Below are 14030 nucleotides of genomic sequence, written 5' to 3' on the forward strand. Positions count from 1 at the left end.
ACACGAGTTTCGTTGCTGCACAGGCTTTTCTCTAGTTGCGGTGAGCAGGGGCTACTCTCTAGTTGCAGTGCACAGCCTTCTCATTGTGGTGGCTTCTCTTGTTGCAGCTCCTGGGCTCTAGAGCACAGACTAAGTAGTTGTGGCCCATAGGCTTAGCTACTCTGAGTCATAGGGGATCTAGTTCCTGGACCAGGGATCGAACTTGAGTCTCCTGAATTGGCAGGCAGATTCTTAACCACTGGTCCGAAGGGAAGTCCTCAGATGAGTTTCTTTACTGGCTTCTTGACTTCTGCCTAACCAGCAGCTTCTTCTTAGCATTATTTATACCTCCTCCTCAGCACTGATTGTTCTTTAAATGTCAGGGACTCTAGGACTTCCCTGGTAGTCCAGTGAACTGGGGTCCAGTCTCCCCACAAGCCACAGCTACTGAGCCCACGTGCTGCAACTGCTGAAGTCTACATGCTTAAAGGTTATGCTCTGCAACAAAAGAAATCACTGCAATGAGAAGCCCACACACCACAATGAAGAGTAGCCTACACTTGCTGCAACTAGAGAAAGCCTGTGCATAGCAACGAAGACCCAGTGCAACCAAAAACAATAAATAAATTTAGAAAAAAAATTAAGATAAAAAAGTGACCTTTCCCGTTCTCTCCCTTTCTCTCTTCTCTTTGCTTCACTTTATTTCTCCTCACTTCTCTTCATTCTCTCCATCAGTCATGGCCTTAAAAATTACCTACAACTTCCACATGTAAATTTCCAAGCCTCTTGCCTGAACTTTAGGTTTATTTATCCAGCTTCCTATGTGATATCACTCTGATGTCTGATAAACATCTCCAGTTTCTCCTATCTGGACTCAACTGGATACTTTCTCTGAGATTTGCTCCTTCCCCTGTTCCCTGTCTCAGTCCCATTCCTCCAGTTGCTCAGATCAAATTTTTCTCTTTCTTCTGTATCCTTCATCTGATCCATAAAGAAAATTCTACCAACTTCACTTTCAAATCAATCCCAAATCCAGCCATCACTCAACCCTAACTGCTATCACTCAACCCAGACCACACTTTTCTATCACCAGACGATGGGAATGTCTCCCCTTGCTTCTGCTGTGGTTGCCTACATTCTACGAAACCAATCCTTTTTAAAACAATCAAATTCTGTTACTTGCCTACTCAAAACCACCATTGACTGCCATCACTCTTAGAATAAAACCCAAAGTCCTACCGACTTGTAAGGTGCTAGATAGTCTTGCTTCATCTTCTATCTTTCTTTTCCTGACTTCTGTTTAACCCAGTGGGTCTTTTCCATTTCCCAAGAACACTCTTCTCTCCAGATTCAACCCTGACTGTCCTACAATGTAGAACTTCCCCCCTTCCACTACATGGTTTCTTCCTTCACTTAATTTAGGCCTCTGTTCAAATATCACCTTTTCAGTGAAACTTTCTCTGACCACCTTTAGTGAGAAAAATAGCCCTCAAGATGTCTACATGTTTTTGCTTTCTTTTTTTAAATTTGGCTGCTCTGAGTCCTAGCTGTGACATACAGGATCTTTTTTGAGGCATGTGAACTCTTAGTTACAACATGTGGGATCCAGCTCTCCTGAGGGACAGAACCCAGGGTCCTTGAATTGGGAGTGCGGAGTCTCAGTCACTGGACCCCCAGGGAAGTTCAGATGTCTGGATCTTAATACGCTGAACCTGAGACTAGGCTGCACGACAAAAGACAATTAACTTTGTGGATGGAATTAAGGTTGCTAACCAGTTGACTTAAAATAGGGAGCTGATCCTGGATTATCTGCAGGGTCCAAAGTAATAACAAAGATATTTTAAGGTGAAAGAAGGAGGTAGAAAAGAAGAACCAGAGGCAGAGCAGTGTAAGAAAGACTCAAGCTGACAGTGCTGGCTTTGAAAATGGAAGAGGGCCATGAACCAAGATATGTGAGCAGCTTCTGGAAGCTGAAGAAAGCAAGAAAACAGATCCTCCCCCAGAGCTTCCAGAAAGAGCACAGCTCTGCCAGCACCTTGATTTTAGCCCAGTGAAACCTAATATTATAGACTTGGCCTCCAGAACTGTGTGGTAATCAACTTGTGTTGTTCAAAGCCACAAAGTACGTGGTAAGTTGTTACAGCAGCAACAGGAAAATAATACCCCAGAGAATTAGAAAAAAGTGCATGTGTGTGTATAAACACACACACACACACACACACACACACACACACACACACACACCACTCTCTGCCCTTACCATACTATTTGTCAACTTGTCACTGACTATTCACTGTAAATTCCATAAGGGTAAGTTCATGGCCATACAAGCAGGGTCAAGGACCACAATTGCTTGTAGAGAGTTCTTAACATTTCTCTTGTTGCTGAAATTTGGTTTTACTGTTAAATCTAAGTTTACTGGCTTCCCTGGTGGTTCAGCCTGCCAGTGCAGGAGACTCAGGTTTGATCCCTAGGTTGGGAAGGTTCCCTGCAGAAGAAAATGGCAACCCACTCCAATAGTCTTGCCTGGGAAATCCCATGGACAGAGGAGCCTGACAGGCTACATACAGTCCATGTAGTCAGTCACAAAACAGTTGGACATGACTTAGCAACTAAAATGACAACACATCTAAGCTTTAATTTCAACTCTGCTGTTTCTTAAGAGAACATAGTTGACCCTTGGGCAACTCTGGGGATTGGTTCTGGGACCCACCATGGATACTAAAACCTCAGATGTTCTCCTTTCCAGATGCCTTTATGGAGGCAGATAGTCTGCTTGCCATAATGAGGTTCTGCATCTGCAGACTCAACCATCTGAGGATCCTGTAATAATGTGTGTTAGGTGCTCAGTCATGTTTGACTCTTTGTAACACCATGGATTGTAGCTCACCAGGCTCCTCTGTCCAGGGAATTCTCCAGGCCAGAATACTGGAATGAGTAGCCATTCCCTTTTCCAGGAGATCTTCCTGACTCAGGGATCAAACATAGGTCTCCCACATTGCAGGTAGATTCTTTACCATCTGAGCCACCAGGGAAGCCCTGTAATAATTGGTATTTACTTTAAAAAAAAAAAGTCCTCCTAAGTGGATTTGTTGTTCAGTCACTAAGTCATGTCCTAAGTGGATTGGCATAGACCAAATCCTTGTTGTTCAAGGGTCAACTGCATTGTATAAATAAAAATGAATTAAAGTAAACCAAAGGGTGCTTTGAGGGAAAAAGACATTCTGATTTAATATGTCACCCAAAGAGCCTGACTTAAAGGATGAAGGGTATTCAGTCTCCCTAGTCAGTATCTGTGCCAGAGACTGGACACCAGGTGGAACAAGTTGAGAATTTATTGTCAGTGTGCATTTCACCCATTGTCTTTGCATCTATTGACAGGAACACATTTGTTTCTTTGCCATGTGTCTTGTCTGCTCCTTACCACAAACGTAAGGATAAGAACTGTAGCCCCAAAGAACTATTTTATTTCAGAGCCTCCAAAAAGTATGTCCTACAGAGTATGTCCATTAGAAATAAAGAATATTAGGATTTCCCCGGTGGTTCGGTGCTTAAGACCCTATGCTTCCACTGCAGGGGGCATGGGATTCATCCCTGGTTGGGGAAGTTCTGCAGGCTGCAAGGTGCAGCCAACAAAAAAAAAAAAGAGAAAAAGAAATCAACTTTAAGGAGTTCTCTGGCAATCCAGTAGGTTCAATCCCTGGTCATGGAACTAAGATACTGCCAGCAGCATGCCAAAAAAAAAAAAAAAAGGTAGAATAAAACTGTTTTAATAACATTTTCAAGGATTAAATTCTATACTATTTCATTTCTAGTATTATTTTAAAAATTGTGTGTAAACAACTTTGACAGGTGTGCATAAACATACCAATCTAACACAAAGATAATCAAATATTCAAATAGATATTCAAATAAGATAGCATGGCCAACTTCCTAGTTTGTCTGGCCACCAAACACGAGGAGAAGCAGTAAATGTCAATTCCACGTGGAAGCTTTACTAGACGAGGTGCAATTTGCCATGAGTCTTCCCAGTTAGAGTGGCCTTGAAAGCACGTGTCAATCAGGAATCTCCATCAGGCCAGGTCTTTGGGTCACTTGTATAAGCAGAGGCTCCTCTCCAGCTCATATTAACCAGACAGTGTGAACAAGCAATAAACCTTGGCTGGTTTACGCCAAGAGATCCGGAGTTATTTGATACTAGAGTAATCCCTGGGCATTCTTCGGCTTAAGAGATGTGAGGAGAAATAATGACTGTCAAAAAAATAGTCTACCCTACAAATCCAATGGGTTTCTTTAGTTCACAAATTCTCAGTGCCTTTTCTAGGAGAATACATATTATGAGTCACAAAGAAGACGTGCTGGTTAATTTTATGTGTCAACCTCACTGGATCATGAGATGTCTGGGTACTTGACTAAACCTGATTTCTGGATGTGTTTCCAGAAGACTCGGGAAGACAGTTTGGCCCCTGCTAACAGCTCTCTTTATTCTAAAAGTCTCGGGACTCCTGTGGCGGTCCAGAAGTTAAGACTTCATGTTCCCAGTGCAGGGAGCCCAGGTTCAATCCCTGGTCAGGGAACTAGACCCCATAGACTGCAGCTAAAAGCTTGCATGCCTCAACTAAGACCCCACATGCCACAGCTAAGACTCAGTACGGCCAAATAAACAATTCAATAATAATAATAATAAATAAAGTCTCTAGAAACTGTCAGACCACCAAGCTTATGTTTGGTGTCAGACCACCAAGCTTAATGTTTCTATTGATGTAGAATCTAGAATAGAAACAGGTGATAAATAGCGTCTTCTTATTTTTACACACACAATTGGCATTGAAAATATCCTTGATCATCAGTATTTTGAAACATAAGCAGTTATATGTAAATGAGTACATTTATAAACTACTCTACCATGTATACCCAAGACAAACGAGGCAACCATTAAGACTGCTTTCAGTCAACACAAAGCCTGAGCCATGGTCTCCCACTATTAATCTTCATAATACTTCAGTGAACTCAATAATTTCGTTTAGAAATCTTTGCATGTTTTATTATTATTTTTCCTGATCATAAATGAATACCTGTTTATGGTTTTTAATAATAAGTAATAAATGCACTAGGAAAAGAAGAAAAAAAACAGTTTTAATTATATTTCCCAATAGCCTCTCATTGCCCTTCTCCTCTTGTGCTCTTCCACAGGCTATAGACACAATTTTGAATTTTTTTTCACTTAACATTAAAACAAAAGCATTTCCCCATTTTAATCTTGATTCTCAGTGGGCTTCATTTTTAAGGGTCTATCATACCCAATTGTGTGATTTATAGCATTATTTATGGGATATACATCCTCATTCAGGATGTTTGAAAATGTTATTTTTTAGTGTTATGCCCCTTCTTTTTTTAAGGATTTTAGAATTTGTAGCAACTTTAGAATTAATTTCTGAAACACATATTCCACTGGGAATTGTAGGAAGAGAGAAGCCAGAAAAATACCAGAAAATCATTGCTGGAAAATAAAATGTTCTGGGTGGTTACGAGAGAGGAACCAGGACACAGGCTCAGAGTGAGTAGGGACATGGGTGTGTGTAATGCATGCTTGAGAGGTAGGCTTTGCCATGATGTACCGTGGAAGCCATGTGGACGCAGGGCTGGACTGTGACGGAAATGTGGGCAAATCACGGGGAATGACAATAGACTAGAAATGGAGCCACAACGTGGGCAGGTTGGATGCAGAGTTAGCTCTGACCTGCTCCCCCTGGAGTGAGATGATGTGAGTAACGTGGACTGTGTCGGGTTCTCAAAGAAACCTATTCCTGTTGCAGTGGTGTGTGTCCTTTTCTCTCATTTTGACCTGTCCTGAAATCAGGGCTGATTGATATAGAGAATTTTGCAATATCACACACAGACTGTGTCCATATGTCAAACATCAGAGCCTAAGAATAAAATTGATGTAATGCGAATAAGTTAATAATGCCCTGCAGGGCAGTTACATGAATTTTGGTCACTACAAAAATGTGTCTGAAGTGAGAGCTCCTTAGTTCAGTGATGATCAATGGGAGACCCCATGCCTGAATTTCAGCAACCACATGAGAATTACCAAATATGATGCTTCGTTGCAAAGATTTATTCTGATTCAGCATGTTTCCCTTCACATGGGTGTGTTGCCACACACATTCTGGTCATGCTGCTGTTGCTGCTGCTAAGTCACTTCAGTCGTGTCCAACTTTGTGCAACCCCATAGATGGCAGCCCACCAGGCTCCCCCATCCCTGGGATTCTCCAGGCAAGAACACTGGAGTGGGTTGCATTTCCTTCTCCAATGCATGAAAGTGAAAAGAGAAAGTGAAGTTGCTCAGTCATGTCGGACTCCTAGCAACCCCATGGACTGCAGCCTACCAGGCTCCTCCATCCATGGGATTTTCCAGGCAAGAGTACTGGAGTGGGGTGCCATTGCCTTCTCTGATTCTGGTCATAGTATTCTTTATTTAAAGAATGGTAAAGAGAGTCCTACGTGATGAGCTGACATACGTTTTCCCCTGTTTGGGGGCAGTAAGGCGACTTACTTAGCCTTTCAGGGATGTGTCCTTATACTCCCAGCTATTATCACATCAGACCTTCCTGTAGTCTAACAGTTTAAACTCACATGATCATAGCAATGGCCATACAACCAGCTTTAATATCATATCAAATATATAACTCTCTAGCATACTCCATTATGTTTTATTTCTCTCTTTTTGGTTTCATTTACATGCAGTAAAATTCATTCTTAGAGATGTACAGTTCAATGACTTTTTTAACAATCTTGTTTCTTTGTATTCATTTATTTATTTTTGGTTGTGCTGGGTCTTCATTGCTATATATGGGCTTTCTCTAGTTGTCTCCAGCAAGGGCTACTCTTCGTTGTAAGGGCTTCTCAGTGTGGTGGCTTCTCTTCTTGCAGCACACAGGCTGCAGAGTGCAGACTTGGTAGTTGTGGCACACAGACTTAGCTTCCCTGAGGCATGTGGGATCTCCCCAGACCAGGGATTAACCCACGTCCTCTGCATTGGCAGATGGATTCTTAACCACTGGACCACCAGCAAAGTTCCCAGTTCAACAACTTTTGATATATACATATAGTTATGGACCACCATCACAGTCAAGACACAGGAAGTTCCATTAGCTCCCCGAATTCCTTCAATCTTCCCCTTTGCAGACCACCCCTCCTTCTCGCTTCTAATGCCTGGCAACCTTTTCTATGTGTGCATGCTCAGCCACTCAGTTGTGTCTGACTCTTTTCAACCCTATGGACTGTAGCCTTCCAGGCTTCTCTGTTCATGGGATTCTCCAGGCAAGAATACTGGAGTGGGTTGCCATATCCTCCTCCAGGGAATCCTCCTGATGCAGGGATCAAACCCATGTCTCCCACATCTCCTGCACTGTAGGTGGATGAGCCACTGGGGAAGCCCAACTATTTTTGCAAAGACTTGTTTTTGTAAGGTATGCTTTACTTTTACTAAAACAATTAAAAGGGTAAGTGATCACTTCCACCAGTATTTGTGGACCTAGAAGAGTTTCTCAACTTGCAGATCTTTGGGTTCAAATCTCAAGAGATCCAGGAGCTGGCCTTTCTGCAGGGCTGGCGTTAAACTCTGTTCCTTTTCAACTAGTCTAAGAGTTGCCTGGCTGAGGTCCCTAACAGAGCAACACCAGTGTTTAAAGTATTCAATGCCTATCTGTGCATCACAATTTGCTTATCTACCTCAAATCCTCATATAACTTAACCCAGAATCAAAACTACTTTTAATCTATTTTAGTGTTTCATTATACAGATACACCTTGATTGATACACTAATATGTTTTCTGAAGATGTATTTAAACTGAATTTTGAAAATGAAATATTTTTAAAGGGAGCACTTTCAATAAGATCCAGAATTAGTCTTTTATCTCTCTTCCTCAAAAATCCATGCTTGTGTCTCTAGATGGTGTCCTTCAGGGCACTGCTGAGCTCAGCTTGTCAGGAATGTTGGCAACTCTTTCCATCAACACAACTCACAGATACAATTCTCTACACACAACAGGTAAAGTTTGAATGCTCACATCTCAACCAGCTGGCTTCAGTGTGCCAGTGTGTTTTTCTTGCTTTCAGAACAATTTCAAGACAATTTCCTACATTTCTCCCAGAATGCTACAGCTGCTGCACAACTTCCTGCCAAGAGCCTGGAAGCCTCTTCCATCACACACACTTCCAGCTTCTTGAAAGAATTTTGCAGATTAAGCAACAGGCGCCTAATGCTCATTCTACTCAACTAGCCATAGAGCAGATCTGTTTCCCATTTCTGGTTGGAGTTTCAAGGACTTCCTCTTTTCTAATTGCTTCCTCCAGGGCTGTGTGTTGTAGGGACCACTGCCTCCTCCCAGCTCATATCAGGACTCGATAGCTATTGCATTTTGTCACATGAAAGTCTGAGTCAACTGGGAGAAGCTGAGGGATGCTGGTTGCATCCGTCAGGCCAGCCCATCAGTTTGAGAGCCATCATGAATTGTTTCTAGAATAAGTAAGCCTTCCAGCTTAATTACCCCTGATGACTCAGTAAGAGAAGTACTTGGCAGAGTAAGCTTTCTGCCCTAAAGAGTGTGTGTGTGCACACGTGCGTGCATGTGTGCATATATGTATGTGTGTATGTATGTTCATGTATGTGTATGTATATATAAGTGTACAAGTAGTAAAACACTAACTCTGGCAATTATTAATTCTCAAAGGTGCAGATTATCACTGAGCTTTCACCTTTTTTTTCCCACTTTCAATTGAATTCACCAGAGTCCAGATTTCTGCTGTCTGAGTTCTATCACATTTCTGTTATTTCCTCTGTCATTTACTGGAGGTAGCTGTGCCCTCCATTTGCCTCTGCTTTGATATTGAACAAAAACTGATTTCTTTCTGAGGAAGTTAGAAAAGCAAGGCTTATGTGACCAATATGTTTCCCAACCCTCACATGAGAAAAAGGGCACACCCAATACTATCAAAATACAACCCTGTACCCATCACAGCACCAGATGCTTTAAGCTGCTTCTTATTGTGGCTCCCTCGGCACAAAATAAAACAGACTCCTGCCTGCCCCCTCCAACAAAGGCTTCCGGTCTCCAAGCTACAACACAATTCTGACAAAAATCTTAGCTTCCTAGAGCTTTGAAAGATCCTAACAAAATTGCCTTCCATTTTAAGCTTTAAATATATGTATATAAGATGCTAAATTAAGGTCAGGCAAATTCTGGTAGTCTTTCTCAGATGACTCCCAAATCTCAATGGTACCTCCCACTTCCTCTTGTTTCTTCTTTAAGTGGGTCTCTAATTGGGAGCGTTCCCAGCTGTATTACTAATGCTGTGATGATGATCAGTTATTAGCTCATGCTATTATCTTTCTCCTCAAAATGTTTCATTTGAGTATTTAAAACAATCAAATATTTGTGTTCTATGCCTTTGTTACCATTGTTGCAATTTGCCTTCTTATCACTGCAAAGATGGAGTATCTGTCTCATTCACCCCTCTTCTAGCTGGGGAGCTGTGATTCAGGGCTTTTTCTGTAATCCACACATGGGTTTGGAAAATGTAGGAAGTAGAAAAACAATGAACCTTGGAATAGATTTAGAAAGGAAAGGCATGAATTTGGCAGATGCGATGTTTTACATTTAAGACGTGGGGCACAGTTTAGGACCAAAAAGGAAAGAAATCAATTTGGGGGTGGGGAAATTTTATTCTAGTGAAGTAAGGGGGAAAGACAGAAGGGAGAAGAGAGAAGGGGATTTTTGGAGCCACTTGATTTTGCACAGAGCAGGAAAATTATCTACTCTTTGCACTTTGCACCTCCCCCACCACCATATGCTTCCCGAAAGTTTCCTTTTTCCATACTTGAAAGGACCACAGATTTTAATAGTGTTCATGCATTTGAAGTGTTAGGCGATTCCCAGCTTCCTCTGTTTTTGCATTTATGATGAGAAGTAGTTTTTTTTTTAAATCCCAGTTACAGGATAAAGTACAAATAAAATCAATGACTATTTAATGAAAAAAATTTCAAACTCAAAGGCAGACTTTACAAAAAAACAGGCAGTTGACCTTAAATAAACTAAAGTTCAAGATCACAACCAGATTCAGGGACTAAATTATAGGCCAGTCTCCTCCAGTGTCTAGGCTGAGAGAGTTTAGTAGGTTACCACAGCGAATATTAATTTGTAGACACCCCAGGGGCCTGAACAAGTTGAAACTACATCATTAAAAGGTCAAATTTACTCAGAATGTCTTGAATTCAGATGTAATAGTAAAAGCAGACAGGGTGGAAGACAGAGACAGTCAGGATTCTCTGTACAAAGGAATATTTGCAATGTGATATTTATTGATGCCTGACACCACACGCTGTTACGTGCATGTCAATTTGTGGGTGTCCAGCACTTGGAGCTGCTACTTTGTCAAGCAGAGGAATTTTCTTCCTCTGGGGGGGAGGGGGTTGGTGCACGTTGGACGAGCACGCTGCTGCTCATGGCCAGAGAGTAAGACAGGAGACAGTGGATGGGGACTCTGAGGGGACATATATTGCACAAGCCATCATTCCCACTCTGACAATGGCTACCTCTGTGACCTCTGGCTTCCATAACCCTGTACCCAAACCGTTTCACCTTTCAGATCTTCTCTGGAGGATCACTTTAACTGGAACGTGTGAAGGTAACTTCAGGTGGGAAACTGGGGGAAGGGTGAGGAAGATGAGCAGTGCCTCAGCTCCACAGGATCTGACCTTGAACTTGCAGTCTGTTAGGACCAGTCCTGCATCTACTGTGTGACCTTGGATGTATCTTTTAACACCTTTGATGTCTGCCTCCTTACTCATGAAACAGGATTTACATGGTTGTTTCACTGTATGGATTAGAAATAGTGTGGATAAGTGACGGGTACATAGTAGGTGATGAATAAATGCACTGCATCTAATGCTGACTGCAACACCCAGAGTCAGAATGCCTATTTCTGCCTTCTATCTTTGGTTCCAAGATCATATTCTGCCCACAAAACTGACACTCGGACTAGAAACAGCTCTGTGGGCTCCTGCTGTCCCTCCCTTTCACAGTTTTGCAGCAAATGGCATTCACTGGCAGTTCTATCATCTTAGGGTTCACAGATAAAGTCACTGGTAGAAATGATGTGTAGTGTACTGGCTCCCACTCAGTAGCAAACCCCTGAGCCACAATCCTCTGATTCCTCTTCCCCTACCCATTCTCAGGCCATTCCCAGGAGCAGCCAAGGTTCCTGGGCCCACAGTACCCTCTGATGGCTAACACAAGGAACTTCCTTTGCTCCATCATTCTTAATCTTCGCTCTTGGAAACTCCCATAGGCTTTCACAGGTCACTGCTTTGTGCATTCCATCACAGACCATTCATTTCTTACTAATGTTGTGTGGCCTCCTCTGCCTTGCTATTTTTTTTTTTATTTCTTGCTCAAATATTTCAGAAACACTTATCTACCTCCCTGTTTCTTTCCCTCACTTTGTTCCACTAACAAATTCTCAAATTGCAGCGATTATGGTTGCGAATATAAGATAGTAAGATGCATACATCTCTCAAGAAAAAAAAAAAAAAAAACTCCATCCATTTAGAAGTAAAATAAGACATAATGTAGAACCAACAACATTAATCTCAAAAACCCTTTGAGATGTTCCGATGTTTTCCTGAGAACCTGCCCAGAAGGTGCCATCTACCCTGTCTTCAAGGAATGCTGATCTTTTCTCAACACTCTTACTATTTTCCTATTGATTTAATTGCCAGAAACATACTAGATTGTCCCCTATTCTTTCATTGCAAATACAATTCAGCTAGAGTAAGGGTTAAGTGCATTCCTGTGGGTTATTCTGGAAATCAAAGCACAATCTTTCAACATTAGTTTTCTGTGGGAAACTGAATTCGAAGATCCAAACAGTTACTTTAAAATGAACTTTTGGAAAATGTTACCTGCTGTCATGTAACATCACAACTTTGGGGATGGGAGTGGTCAGTTTTTAAAAATTCATACTCATGTCTGTATACTCTGGTTTTCATCTGTTCATCTGTGACATCTGGGATTAATATTTAGGTCTTCAGGTGTGACTTACCTGAACAGACATTGATTCTTCCTTTATCAAAGGAAAAATGTACTAACCAGATCCTGATTTGATGTGTTGACATGTTATGGGAATATTCTAGAAAGTTATTAAATTCATGCCCATGACTATAGATTGATTCTTGGTAAAAACACATCACATGTCTCCAAATGCTAACACTAAATTTAAATTCAAATAATGCCCAAAATTTATGTTTTTATTTATCAAGGCTTACACTTAAAATACTTTAAAAATAAAATATTTGACATGTATTAGTAAAATACCATTAATTTTATGCTTAATTTTTCTGATTCATGAAATTTATTTTAAAATTAAGCTAGAAGTCAGTATTTAGAAGCATCTAAAGTCCTGATTCAATCACTAACTGAAAGATTTCTTTCACAAATGAATATCAAGTGGTTTAATTTTTCCAGTTTCTAATAGTTAAACTTTAAAGTAAAAGCTTATGAAAAGTGGTATGAAATAACTGAATTATTTAATTAAATGGTAAAAGAGCTACTGTGACCATATATAGACACATATGAAAAACATAATTTAAAAGTGCATTTATAAAATATCTCCTAATTTGGTCATATTTCAAGGTAATGCTTGCATAGGACTTTTCTCTGTGACATAATTTCCACATTCTTAGAATGGAAATTATTTTCTCCTTTAAAATAAAAAATGCAAATCAGTTAAAGTAACAGGTAAATATCCATCCAATTTCATCAAAATTCTGTGAAAACTGACATTCTACGTAAATTCTAGATATATACTAATATAACAATAATGAAGAATGATGTCATATAATAGTTCCACGGTGCAAAAGGTATTTTAATTGATTGTTCATCAAAGAACATTGAGTTGACATGTTCACATTTTTCTGAAAAGAGATATTTGCTTTCCAATAACATATACCTTTTGAATTCATAAAGTTTTGGAGGTACAAATTAAAACATTCAGCGTTAATGTTTTTGAAAGCATTAAGTTTAGATTATTTTCTCAAGACCCAAGGAGAAAACACCAGAGGAAACATAACCAGCCTGAATTGTTTAAAATGTATTTTCCCTTTAATTAAATAAGAAACATCTGTCTAGGGATTTTGGAAATGAATGTAATCCATCCACACTCTGCCTGTACTAGTTTGCATCCAGTGTCCAATATTTTGAAAGAAAATGCTTTCTTTCTGTAAAGAATTAAATAGCAACATGGAGTGATGTCTGGGTCTGCAGCAGCTGACTCTTGCCTCCCGAGTTTGGGCACTGGAAATTCTAAGGCTATGTCTTTTTCCAGATTTGTTCTTGGGAAATAACCAAATTCTCTCCAGAATCAAGATCAGGGAGTAACATTTGTGTTCTCCAAACCATCCACTCACCCAGAACACCCTTATCTCAGAATAGTAAGGAAACTGCAGTGACCAGGGTGCATTCAAATACCCAAGCTCAAAATACTGTTCCCTCTCTGGGGTGCACTTAACATCTTCCTCCCCTTCACTTGGGCTTTAAAAAGCTGATTTCTCTCCGAACCTGCACCGCCCTCAACACCGACCCATCAGACAGGCCAAATTCTACAAAGTGGGGACTTGACTCCCGGAGGGCTCTGGCACTCCAGAACCAACAGTTGAGAATGACAAATATCACTTACTGGTGTTGTCAAATGGTATCTGCCTGCACTGCGCAGACCCCTCGGCGGGCCAAGGACAGTAGTAGACTGCTCCCCCTTCCACAATGTCTGGCTGGCTGGTGTTGGCTTTGGGCGCCCCCACCAAGACACTCGCCCTGAGAAGAGATTGGACAAAATCACTCTTGGAATCGGAAACGTACTCATGATGGAGACAGACTGTCAAACTAGATTTCCTCTTGGAAATCTACGGGCGTCTGAAACCTGGTTTGGAAGAGGGTGCAAATATTCCTAATTCTTCTCTAGGTGGAGCTATGTATACAGTGAGTTGAGAGATT

The 14030-nt window shown here is 40.9% G+C and overlaps 1 protein-coding gene and 1 long non-coding RNA gene across 2 annotated transcripts in view; one reads left to right on the forward strand and one right to left on the reverse strand.

The window, feature by feature from the left end:
* ITGA8 (integrin, alpha 8) overlaps nt 1-14030 on the reverse strand; it is a 188659-nt gene that overhangs the window by 173982 nt on the left and 647 nt on the right. Inside the window, exon 2 of the mRNA XM_010859968.1 lies at nt 13717-13850. Within this exon, the coding sequence (XP_010858270.1) occupies nt 13717-13850 (134 nt within the window). The remainder of the gene's footprint in view (nt 1-13716; nt 13851-14030) is intronic.
* The window catches only part of LOC105003039, a 15620-nt gene continuing 15539 nt past the window's right edge, over nt 13950-14030 (forward strand). The window contains exon 1 of the long non-coding RNA XR_827064.1: nt 13950-14015. This is a non-coding gene — a long non-coding RNA (uncharacterized LOC105003039). The remainder of the gene's footprint in view (nt 14016-14030) is intronic.

The sequence above is a fragment of the Bison bison genome, unplaced genomic scaffold, assembly GCF_000754665.1.
Source record: "Bison bison bison isolate TAMUID 2011002044 unplaced genomic scaffold, Bison_UMD1.0 scf7180017864461, whole genome shotgun sequence".
Taxonomy (NCBI): domain Eukaryota; kingdom Metazoa; phylum Chordata; class Mammalia; order Artiodactyla; family Bovidae; genus Bison; species Bison bison.